General features: G+C 37.6%; 2 protein-coding genes and 1 non-coding gene across 3 annotated transcripts; 1 reads left to right on the plus strand and 2 right to left on the minus strand.

The window, feature by feature from the left end:
* Positions 1-78: 78 nt before the first annotated feature.
* On the minus strand, positions 79-8,333 carry ppardb (peroxisome proliferator-activated receptor delta b). Its single transcript, XM_057356537.1, has 8 exons — positions 7,925-8,333; positions 4,667-5,128; positions 4,433-4,584; positions 3,752-3,890; positions 3,069-3,268; positions 2,680-2,883; positions 2,271-2,514; positions 79-2,085 (listed from the first exon to the last, which is right to left on the minus strand). Exons 2-8 carry the CDS (start codon positions 5,070-5,072, stop codon positions 1,838-1,840), a joined length of 1,593 nt encoding a protein of 530 aa, XP_057212520.1. The 5' UTR covers positions 5,073-5,128; positions 7,925-8,333; the 3' UTR covers positions 79-1,837.
* Positions 8,334-9,592: 1,259 nt separating this feature from the next.
* Positions 9,593-16,083, plus strand: LOC130567969 (properdin-like). The gene is made up of 11 exons (XM_057356538.1): positions 9,593-9,696; positions 9,866-9,953; positions 12,568-12,712; positions 13,143-13,309; positions 13,390-13,560; positions 13,733-13,927; positions 14,079-14,252; positions 14,460-14,651; positions 14,812-14,923; positions 15,061-15,169; positions 15,263-16,083. The coding sequence occupies exons 2-10, from the start codon at positions 9,899-9,901 to the stop codon at positions 15,161-15,163; spliced, it is 1,314 nt and encodes a 437-aa protein (XP_057212521.1). The 5' UTR covers positions 9,593-9,696; positions 9,866-9,898; the 3' UTR covers positions 15,164-15,169; positions 15,263-16,083.
* Positions 15,515-15,587, minus strand: trnar-acg (transfer RNA arginine (anticodon ACG)). The gene has a single exon. It is a non-coding gene; the product is annotated as a tRNA-Arg (tRNA).
* Positions 16,084-17,130: the final 1,047 nt, after the last annotated feature.

Below are 17,130 nucleotides of genomic sequence, written 5' to 3' on the forward strand. Positions count from 1 at the left end.
CCCCGTGGTATAAAGATTTTTAATATGAGCTGCCGTTTTCATAGCTTGAAATCAATAGACAAACATATTGTAAAGGGGATTGTAGCTTTAATGCAAAATACATCTGAAATATGGACATGTTTGGAGCAGCAGATAAATCACACCACAAATATTCAGAAATGTTTTACTGTGAAAAATAATATTCCACAAATCATAACATGTGATTTTTTATTTCTCTTGTTAACAAAGACATTTGTGACTTGGGTCAGACTGGAAAGGTATAGGTTTAGTGGAAATGCAACGATGATAAATATGATAAACATGATAAACATCTCCAGGGTGGCATAGTATTGACAATCAGTCCAGTATTATAGTGTGAATCCTTCCAAAATACATTTCTGTAGTTAGTTTCACAGCAACGAGTTCTACACCTTGACCATAAATCTTTGATATAAAGTGCCATACAGTAATTAAATACATCAGAAATTGACATTTCAGACTCAAGGTAAAATCTCAAATTCATAAATCTGATTTATAGATTTATTTCTAAATGTGAAATGGTAGATGTGTTGCACCTCATAATAATAAAAAAATAAATGTAATAATTCAGTCATACTTCATTGTTACATTTGCGTTAAATTCTCAAATTTGAGTTCTCATTATTGTTTTGTGACAAGACTTGTTTTAGATTTAGAAGCATCCAAATTTAAGTGTTTACTCAAACAAAACCATTCAATTGCAATGTACAAGTTCATTATGACATAACCATTAGTAACTGATGCACCATGTCACTTGTCCTAATAAGGCAACTGACTTTAGAGAATAAAAGGTTAGGTTTATATGTATACTATAAATCAAACTGACCATAATGTTTGAATGTAACCGTAGCTTGCATGTTTTCAATCATTCAGAAAATATGCATAGAACATATCAACATGCCATATCTTCTTGCCCTTGAAAATTCATCATCAGAGAAACTTCAACAAATTAATGGAAGACCTAATTTAATACAACTGGTTATCAAGGAACAGTTAAATATATTTGAGGTCTTAAGGGGTAAATATGACCTTGTGATAGTATGTTTTATTAAAAGTACTGTCATGGTACCAGTACTTAACAGAGATAAGCACATCTGAAAAGATGAGCCCATATGTCCTTCCATACCACTAAAAAAAGTGTTTGTAGGCTCATGACAAAGAAAGCGTTAAAGTCTACATGATAAGTGAATTAATAAAAATAAGATTGGTCTTCAGCTTCAATTCCAATCTATCTGTAGCAGCTGACACTGAAAACGACAACCTTGACAAAGTAACATAATCCAAAATAACATAACTGACTGCTGTACAGTTTTATGAGGAATATACCTTTCACACAACCAAATCAAACAGAATCAAAGGGGAAAGTAGAATTACTTTCTAAAGTAAAGGCCCTACCAACACAAAACACACACAGTAAATGGCAAGTCAAGCGCTCTCACCTTCTTTCTGCTCTGTCCTCAAAATAACATACCATATCACCTAAATGTACTTGCAAACCAAAATCATGATGGACAAGACAACTTTTAAAGGTGTAAGCCCTCATCAGGTAAATGAACAACAACAACATGAAGAGGTAAACAATAGCTAGATGAAATGTCCTTTATATAAGAACAGATTTAAGTTTAAAGAAACACTCCTCAAGATCAAATTAAAGTCAGTATTCAAACTCCAAATTTGTAAAAGTCCTTTACAAAATTTATTTTAAAAAATCCCATGGCACCAAAAGTGCTATTAAAACATGTGCACCCTTTCTATACAGGAAGGAATTCAGGAGTCCAATCTCCTGTCAGGTTCTTGAGTCTGAAACTTAAGTGTTCACTTCAGTACATGTCTTTGTAGATTTCTTGTAAGAGTGGGTGAAGAGAGGTTTCAGATTCAGTCTTTTTGATCATCTGAACCAGCTGGGCATTTTCAGTGACCAGCTGTCTCAGGTCAGCCATTTTTTGAAGCAATTTGGGAAAGAGATGAGGAGAGTCAGGGTGGTGAACCTGAAGGTGTTGATCAAGAGCTTGCAAGATGCCATCTTGGATCTGCTCCACCTGCTTTACGTTCATCAGTCCAGGACGATCTAGAGCAAAGAGAGACAACGCTCAATTTTTTTGGTAGAGCATTTTGCATAGTTTTACGTCCAGTATAAACCAAAAAGAAGTGTGCCCTCATGGCAAACAAGTACTGAATAAAAAAGTTTTTGATCCAACACATAAGAAAATCAGATAATACAGCAACAACAGTCTCAAACACGCATGCACTCACCTCCACACAGTATAATGGCTGCCACAAACAGAGCCAGGTCACTGTCATCGAGCTCCAGAGCATTGAATTTGACCGCAAACTCAAACTTGGGCTCCATGATCTCATTGAAAGGTTTGCGCAGACTCCGCAGGAACTCTCTCGTCACAAAGCCCTTTCCATTGGCTACGAGCAGCCCGTCTTTATTCATTAGAGATGGGAGCATTGCAAATATGGCCTCGTGGACTCCGTATTTTAACAGCGTTACCTGAGACAAAGTGGAAGATAAATTCAGTGGGAGAGTTTGTGTCAATACCTCAAAGCTAGTGGCTGCTGGTGGCATTTGCTCCTAAAATATAACAAATATATATTTTAAAGACAAGCAGTGATCATATAATTTGGGAGATCTACAGATGACCTGGACTGTTCTGACCTGATCATTAAGGAAGAGATCCACAAAGCCGGGGATGTTTTTGGCAAACTCTGTGAGCTCTCGTACAGTTTCCACTGTTGTGCACTGGCAGCGGTAGAAGACATGGACCCCGATCTCTTTGTTTGGTGGCGCTCCATTAAGCTGATTCCAGACCAGCCCGTTTTCAGCCTGCCACAGCGAGTCCATGTCATGGATCACGAAAGGCTGAAGATAAAATAAGAATATGATTAATTCAGGACTGATATCACAGCTGATCAATCATGTAAATCAAGAAAGTCCTTTATCAAAATCTGTAAAAGCTCTCCCACCAATCTAGTTAAACTGTTTCGTTGGATTTGCTACAACAAATCGATAAATACTCGAAATGTCTGAGGGATCTCAAACAATACCGCTGTGCAGGTAGTCTTTCCCGTGAGGATGCTCCGTGCTTTCTTTTTGGTCATGTTGAGGTTCCTCAGGTAAGATGTGTTAACATGCTTGGCCAGGGTTTTGAGGTCAGCTCCCCCTGAGTTCGGCAGGTTCGCCCCTGCGAGTAGTCCCGCCACTAGCTTCTTCTTCTCAGCTTCTGGCATGCGCCCATATCTGATCGCTGGTTTTAAAGAAATTATTGACTATATCAGGACTATTGCTTTTAAATGGGTGCAAAATTCTGAAATGCTTTTAATGGCCTTTAGGCTGAATGTCACACGCAGAAACTGGAAAACAAGTCTCATCGCAGTCTCATCTCAAGTCTTTTGCATGCGCTTCATTACATAAAGAGCTGTTTTACTCAAAATGCCTTAAAATGAACTACCAAAGATGATCAAAATCGATCGCATAAACAGATTAATATATAAAAGGTTTTAATTTTTCCTTCTGACAGATTTTTTAATATTATAATACAGTAGAATAAAAAAACCGAAAACAGACTGCTGGGTTAGCTGATTACCTTAAAAATCCATAAATATCACTCATAGTTAATACCGCTGTTAACACTTTCCAACAAGCGGATGTAATGAGTCTTGTTTACCCTTCTAGTCACGTGACATTCGACATATACCCTTTTGTGGTTATGTGCATGTGGGCTCCTCACCGTCATGAGACATGCCCAGACCCAGGCACTTCTGGAAGCGGCAGTACTGGCATTTGTTCCTGCTCTTTTTCTGGACTTTACAGGCACGCTCACATCGCTCATACTCCAGCTTCATACGAATGGTGCGTCTGAAAAAACCCTTGAAAAAAAAAAGATGACACTATCTTACTAAAAACCGCAAGGCACACACTGTTGTACTGCTTAATTACTACATCACAAAAACACAACTTTAAACATAAGGGAGTATTTAAGGAAAAGAAAAATAAACATTTAGGGCCTGTAGGCAAAAGAGTGTTTCCGATTGGCTAAACCAGGTCACTCTCATGTGCAGAACTGTGCTGTGTAATAAACCTTAAAGGGACAGGTCACCCAAAAATAAAACTTCTTTCATAATTTACTCACCCAGATGTTATTTCAAACCTGTGTGACTTTCTTTCTTCTGCAGAACACAAAAGAAGATATTTTAAAGAATGTTGGTCACCAAACAACATTGTCCCCCATTGACTTCAATTGTATGAACACAAAACCCGAGACATTTCTCAAAATATCTGCATTTGTGTTCCACAAAAGGTGGAGTCTCATTCGGGTTTTGAACGACATGAGGGTGAATAGATGAAAGAATGTTTATTTTTGGTTGAACTTTTCCTGTAACTGCAGTAGTTGCAAGCTCAGCGAAATTACCTTGCAGCCTTCACAAGCATGAACTCCATAGTGAAATCCCGAGGCTTTATCTCCACATATGCGACATTCAACATTTAGACCTAAATTATTGGTGTCATCCCGGCCTAGCCGTAACTGGTCAGACAGCGAGAGGGGTGGGGCCTGTAATGGATCTGTAAAATACACCAACGGAGAATATTGCAGAATACGTTTAACCCTGAACTTCAACTAGACCTTGAACTGAAGAACTTTTACCTTCAAAGTTTTGAGCTGTTACAGGAACATTGCTATTCGGTTGAGGAACCTCCTGTTCCGTTCCACCTCCATTCTGTAGATTCGTCCACGAGGATCCTTTGCTGCCGGGTGAGACCTCTGTTCCCGTGGTGTCAGATGCCTCGCTGCTCTCCACCTCCTCACCAGACCCTGAGCCCGGCTCCTGGAGGTCTGACATGCCTCCACAGTCTGAGGATACCGACTCGCCCTCCTGCACACCTACCCATGTTGTGTCTTCAAGAATCTGTGCAGAGTGCAAATCTCCGTCTGGCTGTGGAGACGCCTGGCCTTCCATAATTCCCGTCAATTCCACGTTCCCCCGGGCCTCTGCTAGTTCCGCAGAGCTGTCACATTTTATTCCTGAGGTAGGTTGCTCGACCTGTTCCATGGTTCTCCAGTCTAGCCGCTAAATCTCATGACCATCCATCACGTGACATTGCCACTCTTCAGAAAAACAGAAGATGTGACAAAAAGTCAATTATTCTCATAATACATCAAATACACAACTGTGTGTCTTATACTTTAACACACAATACCACGTCATCATCAGGGTGAGCACTTTTTTCAGACCACATACAAGGTCACATAAGGCAAACTATTAGCTACATATTAGTTATGTATACTTTTAAAAATCTTTATGAACTCTAAGAGCTCCTTTTATACCTCTTATCTTACGAATTGTGTAAACAGGCCTCTAAAATAAACAAAATTCAACAACGAAGACTATATCACAAGTGGTTAACTAACTTTTGTCTTAGCTTGCACATTCATTATTCTTTCTATGTTCAACCTTCATTCATTCACCACTTCCCATTCAATGACCTTTATCTTTTCGAGGCAAACAGTAATTACAAGCCTGCGGTATATAGTCTCCGCGGTCTGTTAGGTGATAAAGCCATTATAAGACTCTGCCAGGTTGTTTACTTTATGATAAGATAACCTTGCAAAGAAAGCTCCTGTTGAGGAAGACATACCATTAGACTAGTCGTTGCAAACCTTACACAAGCAAACGCCCCTCAACCCCTATGAAGTGCATATTTAAAAGTACCACCACGTGACACAAAAATCTGACAAAGTACATCTTTCAACACCACATATGTGCACATACATGCTATCTACGGGTCATGAAAAAACTGAATTGACTTCCATGCATCTCGTGACTAGTTTCCATATGCACGTTTCATCATGCAAGAACCAATAAGATTTGATGTTTTTTGACTTGCCACCATATTTGAACTTACTGCACTGATCTCAATGGATCCGCGACATATCAATAACTAAATAAGCCCAAAATATGAATCATTTTCGCTTACAAACATATCATTTTGCTTTAAAAGACATATATTAACGCACCGTCCTTTGGATAAGTTTAATGGTGGATGTACAGCATGAGCTTTTTGGAGCTCTGCCAGTTTGAGCTCCGTTGAAAAAGTTAACAATGGCATTTGTGTTCAACTGAAAGGAAGTCATATACATCTAGGATGGCATGAGGGAGATAGTTCAATCAAAATAATTTGATCATTTACTCACCCTCATGTCATTCCAAACCTGTATGACTTTCTTCTGCAGAACAAAAAAGATATTTTGACGAATGCTGGTATCCAAACAACACTGGCCCCCATTGACACAAAACCACTGAGACATTTCTCAAAATATCTTCTTTTGTGTTCCACACAAGAAAGAGTCACATAAAGGTTTTAAATGACATTAAGGTGAATAAATGATGACAGAACTTTTATTTTCGGGTGAACTATCCCTTTACGGGGGCAAGAAAGCTACATTAAACACTGAGTTTATTACCTATTTGCATGAGCAAACAAAGAAAACCATAAACTGTTCACAGAAAATATGCATTGTGCTTTATCTGGTGTAAGTGTATTTATCAATTTGATAATACTATCAAATGAACAAGGTATAAATTTCTTAAAATTCAATTCTGTCCATTAAGTTAAATGAGACACAAGGGGGCTCATTGGCTGAATGAGGTCACGTCCTTGATGTCTCTTAAGCCATCGATAACAGATGTGAGTCTTTAGTCATATGGAGGATGGAGACCGCAACCAAACAGAGTATGTAATCCTTGGATTCTGACAAAAGGATTATCAAGTGGTCACTAGGACACCCTTGCCCATAAACAATGCAATTCAACAAAAAAATCACTTCCACCCTAGTCAAAGGCAGTCCTATATGTATAGGCTTTACGTTAACTGATACATGCTCAGCAAATGAACAAATAACGAATGCTTTGAGCTACTGTCGAGACTTGCCAGCAACCAGTCGTGCTGGTTCTCAGGTTATCTACATTGTACAGAGGTTGTTGCATGCAAGAGGCAACCCGCACAGAGGAACTAAATGAGTCAGTGTGCGTAGGTTATGATATGACAGACACACATTCCAGTCTGCGGACCTCTCAGTTGCTTAGTTGGTGTTTTTAATAGTTAAAGAGCAGGAGAAAACTAAGGCGACTATAAAGTTAATTATTGACAAGCTATACATATGCAAGAGAACTGGTGAGCAAGGCTAGAAAGTACATTTTAGTAAACCTGTACAATTTCACCACAAACCGATTTCTGGGTATAACAAGGTCAAATGTAATACTCGTTCATGAAGTCTTTCCAATATAAAACCACAAACTTAACACTTATTCTTATTATTACGAACTTTAAAGTAAAACTCACTCTTCTTTTCCAGCTGTCTTGAATCTAAATCTTTTTTCAGAAAACTGAAATCTTGTCATGACAGCTAAAATTGTTGTTTCACTGAAGTTTGAACATGTGGATATGAGAACGTTTTTCTATAGTCAAAATAGTGAAATGTACAACATGCTGACTAAGGAATTCTGAAATGTCTGATCTTACACTGTTATTAATAGTTATCTATGAAACAGTTCATCTGAATCGTAGGTGTATCAAGGAGCAAAGTTTGTAAATCTATAATAAAATTGGTAAAACCCCAACTTATCAAAGCTATGAAAAGAACACAAAGGTTATAAGTCCACAGTTCATAGGCTTTAACGGTGATATAAAGGCAAATAACACAAAAGCTAGACAGACAGACCCTACCAAATATAGCTGACAAAAACATGTCACAAAATGTACGTTGCCTTAAAATGGTAACAATACACATTAAACACACTACACCATGCATTCATGTTATTAACATCTCACTTTACTTAAGCGGGTATAAGACAACATTAAAACAAATAGTTGATTTTTTGGCTAACTAGCCGTTTTAGTTTACCTTGGGTTTACGAGCTAGTTTCGAAGTTTCCCAGCGGTAGATCACGTATAAATATACTCTTCGTATGTAGAGCTAAGTTGACTTTAAACTTAGAAGAGCTCATAGTCCGTGGCTTTACATCAATTTTGCCATTACTGTGTCCCAATATCTCTCATTCCACAAATGCTAGTTTGATATTAGCATTAGCGTAATGCTAACATGTTTTTTTATTTTGTCCACGTTGTAAAATGTCTTCTTGACAAAACAGTAACTGTCTTATATGTCTCAGTTAAGAAATACAGGTCCCTCCACCCGAGTTTTCTATTATGTCCACTTTGCTCTTAAATCCATATTAAATACGGAGAAAGCGTTGTACCAGCGCTCTGTTATTCCAAGATCAAGTTTTGCTCAATCTGGTCTAGTAACTCCATTCGCTTTGATTACTCGGTTGTCAGGGAGGACAGAAATAAACGAACTAGAAAAGTGCAACGTGCACTATAACCTGTAGGGGGCGCGCCTCGGCTCAATGTCATCGACTGGTTATAAAAGTTAGTTTATTGAATTATTTTCACTACTGTCATTTACTTTCAATCTGCAATCATAACAACGTGTATAATACATATCTGAGTGCAACAAATGCCTTAGAAATTCCATCGTTAAAAACATTCGTCAAGTAGATCACATGACACACATCCCTCCAATGGCTGCTTCATTCCAGAGGTTTAGTTCAGAGAGTTCAGTTTGTTTTCCTTCTAGGTTTTACAGAGGCGTTTGTGTGGTTGACACGTAAAGCGTGGAGTGATTGTTGCGTAATACAACGTAGCTAGAAATATTAATATTAAAGAAGCTGTCTGAATCATAGATGTTATTTCCCGCGAAGGCTGTTTCGAAACAGACTGGTCCATTTAAACCAATTATGCACTCATCCGCTGAAAAATCGAGTCCACGTTGTACAGTACTGTTATATATATGTTATAAGAGCTAACATGCTTTCGAAACATTACAAAATAATATAATGTGGTGATCGTAGTATGTACAATTAATATAAAAGTGTACGCGTAGAAAAGGTCTAAATAAGTTTATTGTAATGTTTTAGTGATCATTAATACCTGTAATGAGCTTTTAATAGATGGGATGTCCAAGTCCTCCTGTAGATGTCGCTATTAGACTGGAGTTTTGCTGTAAAAAGATATCAAGATACGGCAACTGACTAAATACAAATTTTCTTTGTCTACAAAGGCGAAAACTGCTTCTTTCCACAAAATGAAACAAAATAGTAAAACAAATGATAAAGTTAAGCTTTCCTGTGGCTCAGTGGTTAGAGCATGGCACTAGCAATGACAAGGTCAAGGATTCGATCCCACGGGATTGCACATAGCCAGAAACAAATGTATAATATAATGCAACGTAAGTCGCTTTGGATAACTGGAATTCTGTAGAAACTGATTAGCCATAGGCATGGCTATATTTAAAATATGTGGGAAAAAAGTGATTACGCGATCCAAAAACTTGCATAATGTGAAAAGGAACATTTCATCTGTTTTTGTTTGGTGTTTGTATTTTTTTCTACATTAATATAGGCCTATTAATTAAATATATTGTTAATATATGATGAATGTGCAAATTCTTGTTTTACGGTAAAGGAAGCTGATTTGGCAGTTTCGCAATGACCATATCCTGTTTTTAAACATTTTTCTCTGTTTTTCTGAAAGTCACTGTGAGGGGAGGGCGTAGCAGACCACTCATTATAAAGTGTCTTCTTCAAACTGCTACAAGAAGGGGAAGACAACAGTGTAAGTGCTTAACAATGCTAAACTAAAACTAATACTAGAAAACTGCACGTGTTTGAACCTTTTAATAATTTGTATGATGATCAAAACACACACCAACGATTGTTAGCTATTTCAATACTGTTTCCTGACTAGTCAAATCTTTACAGTGTTTTTACATTCTGAATTTTAGCATATCCAGAGTTTCCATCTGATTGATTTAGCCATGAATCTCGTTTGTTGGGTGATGATGGTCCTGGGGATTTATGTCCAGCAATCAGGTTGGTAATATTTATTGACAAACTATAACCCATTAGAACTTACCTCCATTTGCCATTTATCTCTGAAATTAGTACAAATTACCCCTATTTTCTATGAGGTTATCAAATAATAATATCATGTGATCAACATTGAAATAACAAACCACTAAAACATTCTTTCTGCAAAATCTATGTTATATGTCATTTCAATACATATTTGATTATTTGGTAAAACTTTACAATAAGGTGCTATTTGTTAACAATTAGTTAATTCATTAACATGAACAGTGAACACTTCTACAGCATTTATTCATATTGGTTCATGTTAATTTCAGCATTTACTAAAACATTTTTTATCAAACTTTGTCACTGTTAACATGAGTTAAAGGGGTCATGCGACACGGCTAAAACGAATATTATTTTTCGTTTTAGATGTAATGCAATGTGTATACACGATTTAAGGTTCAAAAACGCTATCACCTCTTTGCCTCACCTCTCTGGGTGCGTCTATATTTCGCATTAACATGCGACCTGTATCTAGATGTTGTCCACGTTGAAAAGACAAGTGTAAACGCGCTTCTGATCGGAATGTTATCCGATCAGCGTGTCCTGATCAAGAAAATACAGCGGAAAGTTTACTCTTGCACACGCACTCTTGCACAGTCGTTCATTTTCCCACAAAATGATCGTGGATACTTTATTACAATGTATCATTATTTGCAACCTACAGAGGATGTATGTCAAATCACACGAGATGTTTTACTTGACCACTTCAGATACCATCACATAGGCTATTTGTGACTGCCACAAACGGGTTTTACTCGCACACACAGCGCCAGTGGTGTTTTTAAACGCATATTTGTTTATTTTCATGTCACAGACACGAATAGCAACACTATACCAGCTTGTTTCCAACATAGGCTACTTGTGTGTGTGTATTTACTGTATAGCCTACGGCGTAATATACTCTCAGTTTTCCCGCTGTACCGAGGGCTGCTGTGTCTCGTACCGTCCCCGGAAGACAGAAACGGAGCTCTGAATACACCGTATATAATTTACACACAGAAACAAGATTGTAATAGTGTTGCTTATAGCTGATGTCAGTAAACACGCTATTTAGGGCGCAGACGACGCGCTGTCACTTTCAGCCGAACCAACCCAAATAGACGAGAACGATCTAAGTGGTCGCTTTTGATCATAGTAAATTCGGATTTATGTGATTATTTTATGTGTCTGACATGAATAAACAAATGATCTGTTTAAAAACACCATTAGAGTCTGTGTGTGCGTGTGTGCGCGCGCGCGAGAGTGAAACCCGCCACAGCTCAAGTACAAAAGCTTGTGTAATTTTACAAACGTCCTCTACTTATACTTTCACATATAAGATCATTAATCGTTTTAACCGTGGTTTACTTCCCACCGCTGCCTCGATTTCAACATGGCTGCGGCGGATACTTTCCAGTGTTTCAAATCTGTAACATGCTCATCCTCCCCGTTATACGTGTTGTGTGAAATATCCCCGCACCGAGGCTAATTTTTAAATTGCAAGCTTATTAAAATAATGGACGGGAAACTATAGAGATCCGATCAGATATCCAGATGCGGAAGCCACTTGATGTTGACAAGTGTAATGCGCTGTGTCCTGATTGTCTGAAGATCCGATCTGCTTGTTCGGATCACCGAGATCGCATGTCGCACCCTCTGAAACGCATAGATTTTTTACAAAGCTCGTCACTCTGAAAAGCGAGGTGTGCTATGATTGGCCAGTTAACCAGTGTGTAGTGATTGGTCGAATACTGCAAGCGTGTGACGGGAAAAATAACGCCTCTTACCATATTTGGAACAGGTACGCCGGATAATTTATACGATTGCAGTGGTTTTGTTGTTTGCAAATATAACTCAATCAGCAGCTCGTTTCAGAGGTTGCGTCCTCCGGAGGTCGCATTTACGGGCCATATTGCGGTCTCGTTTAAATAACCGTAATAAAATTGTATATTACTCCTCGTAAGTTGTTAAATAATATAGTAATTCTTTCTAAGTTTGCAACGTAATAGTACCGGAAAGGGTGGAATCTGCTCTGACCCAGATCGATCGTTTGCTGCAATATGCAGTGATTGTCGCCAACTGGCAACCCAGTTGTCAAAATACACTAGTGGGTAAATCGTCAGTGGGCGGGGTCACACAGACCAAAACAAAAACAGACATTCCGGCACGGAAATCACATTTCAGAGTGGAATAACTGGCTATAGCATTGTTTTTTGGACAAACCGATATATGAACTCAGCATGTTTCCTAAATGTCTACGAAAATATTAAGGTATTGTTTTGATTTAATAACATTACATGCAGCTCCTTTAAATTTTTGCAATTTTATGTGTCTAATACATGCATGGGCAACTTATAACACACCAAAGACATAGAAAAACATGTAGTCGTGCCATATGACCCCTTTAATGCACCGTGAACTAACATGAATACTGTATTGACATGAAGTAACATTAACAAGGATTAATAAATGGTGAAAAACTAAATTGTTCTTTGTTAATTCATGTTAGTTAATGCATTTACTACTGTTAACAAAAAGCAAATTATTGTAAAGTGTTACCAATTATTTTATATATTTTTATGTTTTTAAGTTTCAGAGATGGCACAGTGTTTCACTGAATTTTCCCTATCCACTGGGACTTGTGGTGATCTTTTGGGTGAGATTGAAAAAAAAGACTGTTGTATGAACCCTAACTATGGCTACGTAGAAGCAGATGGGGTTTGTAATTCCTGTGGGTAAGTTTAGTTAATGTAGGCCTATTTTATAATATTCTAATATTTTATAGGGCATTTAACCATTATGATTAAGAAAACTGATATATGACTTCCTGTGATGTATGTTAACCATATTTGACAACAAATCAAACCATAATCTGACCCATGAATCTACAGAATGAGGTGCACTAAAACGGGGGTAACCCAGGCATTACAGAGATCAAATTAAGCATATGTGACCCTGCCTGTGAAAACCCAATTTAAGTCATTTTTTGTAATTTACTGTTAATGTAAAGAACATTCTGTAAAAATATAGCCTTGATAAATTCAATATTAACTGAGTAATGTCAAACTTTGATGTTTCTAATCTCATAATTAAATTTTAAGATTTTAGCCTGGATTTGACAGACAGGGTCCCATGTATCCACAAGAGTTGTCTGTTTACTTTCAGCCGGGCTGCATGGTCTGAGTGGGCTCCCTGGAGCAAGTGTACAGTGAGTTGTAAAGAGGGAGTTAGGCAAAGGCGAAGAATGTGTTATGGAATTGGGTCTTGCTTAGACCCTGCGGAACTGGGAATGATTCAAACCGAACCTTGTATGGAACAGGACTGCTGCCCAGGTAAAAATAATACTTAATACTAAAATCCAGGCGTAAGCAGTCTCAGCAAACTCATCTGTTTATATTTTTGTGGCGTTCAGTGGAAGGTGGTTGGTCACAGTGGGGGAACTGGCAGCCATGTTCAGTCACATGTGAAATTGGAATTAAAAAAAGGCAAAGAACCTGCTCCAACCCACTTCCGCAATGTGGGGCCTCCTGTGAAGGTCAAGCAGAAGAAACTGCAGACTGTAATACTGAGGTTGTCTGTCCAAGTACGTGGTCTCTTTAATTATTTGCAAAAAAATAAAAAATAAATCTGTGCCTTATTTACATTTTCACACAGATTAAATGACAACATTCATTATCTGTACATCTGCATAACTGTTGGAAAAATAAAAAAAATACGCAATGAAAATTAAGAACATGGTTTTGTTTGATATCTAGCTCATGGCGGTTGGTCCAGTTGGGGAAATTGGGGTCCCTGTCAAGGAACTTGTGTTAATGAAGGGCGTGAGCCGCCAATGGAATTTCGTAAAAGGACGTGCACTGACCCCGCTCCGTCTTCAATTCCACGTGGACGAGACTGTGAGGGCTCTGACACGGAAAGTCGATTTTGCACTGGATTACCTTTCTGCCCAAGTAATACACTGTCTTCTTCCATTAAGCATTTAAAGAAATGGTAGATCGGTTTTCATATAGGTTGACAAGTAACAGTTTGAATTTTATTCATAATGGTTGAAACCCAATTTTAGAATTCCTGCATTTACCTTTTTGTAAAAATGTCCTCTAGTTAATGGAAACTGGGGTCCTTGGTCAGAGTCCACACCCTGCACTGTAACATGTGGTGTGGGCCGAGAGTCACAAAGACGGACCTGCGATTCCCCTGAACCCAAACATGGTGGCAAATATTGCGATGGTGATGCTATAAAAACTGGTTCCTGTACTGTTCCCATTAACTGTCCTAGTAAGTACATAGAAAAATGAAATATTTATCTGAAAAAAAAATAGATTGCTTAAACGAGCAGTTCAATTTAAAAAAAAAACATTGACTTTCTATAGGCTTATTTTGAAGTGAACTACTCCTATAACTAATTGACAACTTGCTTGACGTGTTGACAACTAACACGTTACATTAAAAATGGCTAATATTGTTTCCTCTCCCTTCAATCAGTTAACGGAGAATGGACCGAATGGAGTCCGTGGGGTTCATGTAAACCACCTTCCAAAAGAACAATCACTTGCAGGACCAGAGAGGGAACCCGAACTAGACAGAGGGAGTGTTTTGGCAGAGAATTTGAAGGAAATGTCTGTGATGGAGAGATTGTGGATCATGGCAACTGCTATGATATTAATGGCTGTGAAAGTGAGTGCAAAGATCATTTTTAAAGAACAATCTCTTTCATTGTGTAGCATCACATCCACAATTTAAAAGATGAAGATATTTGTATTTCAAACAAATGACATAAGATGCCAGAGGGGTCCATGTGTCGCTGAATACTGTCTCATTTTTTTTTCTTGTTTAGTGAAAGCTGTGTTGTCAGAGTGGAGTCACTGGAGTTATTGCAAACCAGACTGTGGGTCAAAATCTAACCGAATAAGAGAAAGAGTGTGTACTGCTAACATCTCTGCATACAGGTAGAAAAGACATTTACTCCAAAATGAAAGACATGTTTTATATTTTGTCTTTAAACTGCAATCCAATCACATGCAGAGTTTGTGTTGGTAATGTTTCACCAACAGATTTCAAATTCTTTGTTTTTTATCCCACGAAGGGTCCAAGACATCAACGTTTTCTCAGGGGATCCGCATATTATTTGTAAGGATCTGAAAAAAGAAACAGAGACAAGCGAATGTAAAAATGTACCTGAGTGCTAGGATAAGGTTGTAATTTTCATATGCTCTATAAAGTAATTTAAATGAATTTTATAAATTCAAAGAGAACTGAGTGTAATAACATATTCTCCCTTTTTTCAGAGCTGAAACCTCATCAACTTGAAAGGACATCAACAGCTTGCTATTGTTATATGAATAGAGAGATAATACATTTTATTACTCGTTGTTGTATGATATGTGATTACTATGCCATTGCTGATTACACTTTTGTAAATAATTTTTTAAACTCTGCTATGAATAAATCATCTAATCTAAATCTTAATCTAACTGTATATGTAATAAACAAATCCTACTTTTAGCTAGTTGTTTTGGAGAAAATAGAATGAAAAGACTCGAGCCAGCCAGGAGTCGAACCTGGAATCTTCTGATCCGTAGTCAGACGCGTTATCCATTGCGCCACTGGCCCGACGGGTTAACGTCGAAACCATGTAACACTATATTATAATCAAGTCTAGATGTGTATGGAAACTCGCGATAACGGATTTATTACTTTTAGGACAATACGTCCAGACAATGTTACCACGTTATTCCTTCAGACGTATGGTTACTATTTGTAAAACACCACATAATTGTAGAGGGTGCTCAGTGCAGAGCCAAAAGAAAAAACTTCGAACAGTCAACGTTTATAGGTAACACCCATAGATATACGGGTAACACTGACCAGAGCCCTTGAAAACAGAGTTGCGACACTTGCTTAGACGTCCGTTGGAAGAATGGAATGCGGAAGTAACTTGTGTCATGGAGGGCTCTATAGTTCCAAACATTGCATTGAAGCCCATTAATTTCACTGTTTCCCAAACAGCTAAGTTGGTCAAATACATCTCTGTAAAACTGGTGTTTTGTTATAAGGATGTTTTTGAAACAAATTTTGTTTTCCTAAATAAAAATGTTTTTTTTCTGTGTTTGTGTCTGTATGTGTAGTTAAATGATTCTCTATAAAGACTGCTCATTAAATAAAATGTTAAAAAATAACGTAAAAATCTACCCTCTCCCACTCTCATTAACTGAAATAGTTTGTTTTGTTCATTTTTCAGCGTTCTTTGTGGTGCATTTACTTGCAATCATTGATTATTTATTGATAAATTACATTTTTATGTCCATAATTTAACATTGGTATGTACTGATGATCATAGAAGCATATAAGAAACAGGGGCCGGATTCACAAAACTGTTCTTAAGACAAAATATAAGATTGTTCTTAAGATAAATTATAGGAAGTTCGTAAGAATTTTCGTAAATCCGATTCTCAAACATTTCTTAAAACGTTCTCAAATATTTTCTTAAGAACATCTTAATTTTTGTCGTAAGAATAAAATAATATGATTACACTCGCTTGCTCATGTGGTAACTGTATATGTTTATCTAATAAACTTTATGTGTGTAACAAGCACATCGCATTCTTATATAGCCTATATATTAGCATGTGATGTGTTAAATGGCATTTACGATCGCATGTTAGCTAATATTGTTATTAATTCACATTAGTTGCACAGTTCACAGCAAGCATGGTTCGCGTTGCGACAATAACTTGTATTAAACTGAAGGACTGGCGGATGGTGCCTCTTATTCTGCCGGGCAGAATTAAGTCCGTACAGAATGGTGAGCGATTTGACCAATCGGGTGAGAGAGGCGTTACAGTGCCGCCCACATGTACGAATGCCATATTGAGTCCAAAATCCGTTTTTTAAACGGCAAAGGAAAAATAAAATATCGGACCAAAACCGAAATTTCCGTTTGGTGAACTAAACGAAAAAACGAGAAACTAGTAATTTTTCAATTTCTCGTTATTTGATTTCAAATAGGATATCAAATGAATAAAACGTACACGGTCCGTACACGGACCGGGAACAGTTATTCGTTTGATTACTCGTTACTGAAAAAAACTAAAGCCGTTAGTAACGCCGTTTATTTATTACGCCGTTATTCCCATCACTGCTTGTGACCCTCTCC

The sequence above is a fragment of the Triplophysa rosa genome, linkage group LG17, assembly GCF_024868665.1.
Source record: "Triplophysa rosa linkage group LG17, Trosa_1v2, whole genome shotgun sequence".
NCBI classification, from domain to species: Eukaryota; Metazoa; Chordata; class Actinopteri; order Cypriniformes; family Nemacheilidae; genus Triplophysa; species Triplophysa rosa.

Coding starts and splice junctions, on each gene's coding strand:
- ppardb (XM_057356537.1), bottom strand. CDS start 5,072: ATGGAACAGGTCGAGCAACCTACCTCAGGAATAAAATGTGACAGCTCT. Junction 3,269..3,751: donor TCTGGGCATGTCTCATGACG/GTGAGGAGCCCA, acceptor CTTTAAAACCAG/CGATCAGATATGGGCGCATG. Junction 2,515..2,679: donor ATCTCTTCCTTAATGATCAG/GTCAGAACAGTC, acceptor ACTTTGTCTCAG/GTAACGCTGTTAAAATACGG.
- LOC130567969 (XM_057356538.1), top strand. CDS start 9,899: ATGAATCTCGTTTGTTGGGTGATGATGGTCCTGGGGATTTATGTCCAG. Junction 12,713..13,142: donor GGGGTTTGTAATTCCTGTGG/GTAAGTTTAGTT, acceptor GTTTACTTTCAG/CCGGGCTGCATGGTCTGAGT. Junction 14,652..14,811: donor TGATATTAATGGCTGTGAAA/GTGAGTGCAAAG, acceptor TTTCTTGTTTAG/TGAAAGCTGTGTTGTCAGAG.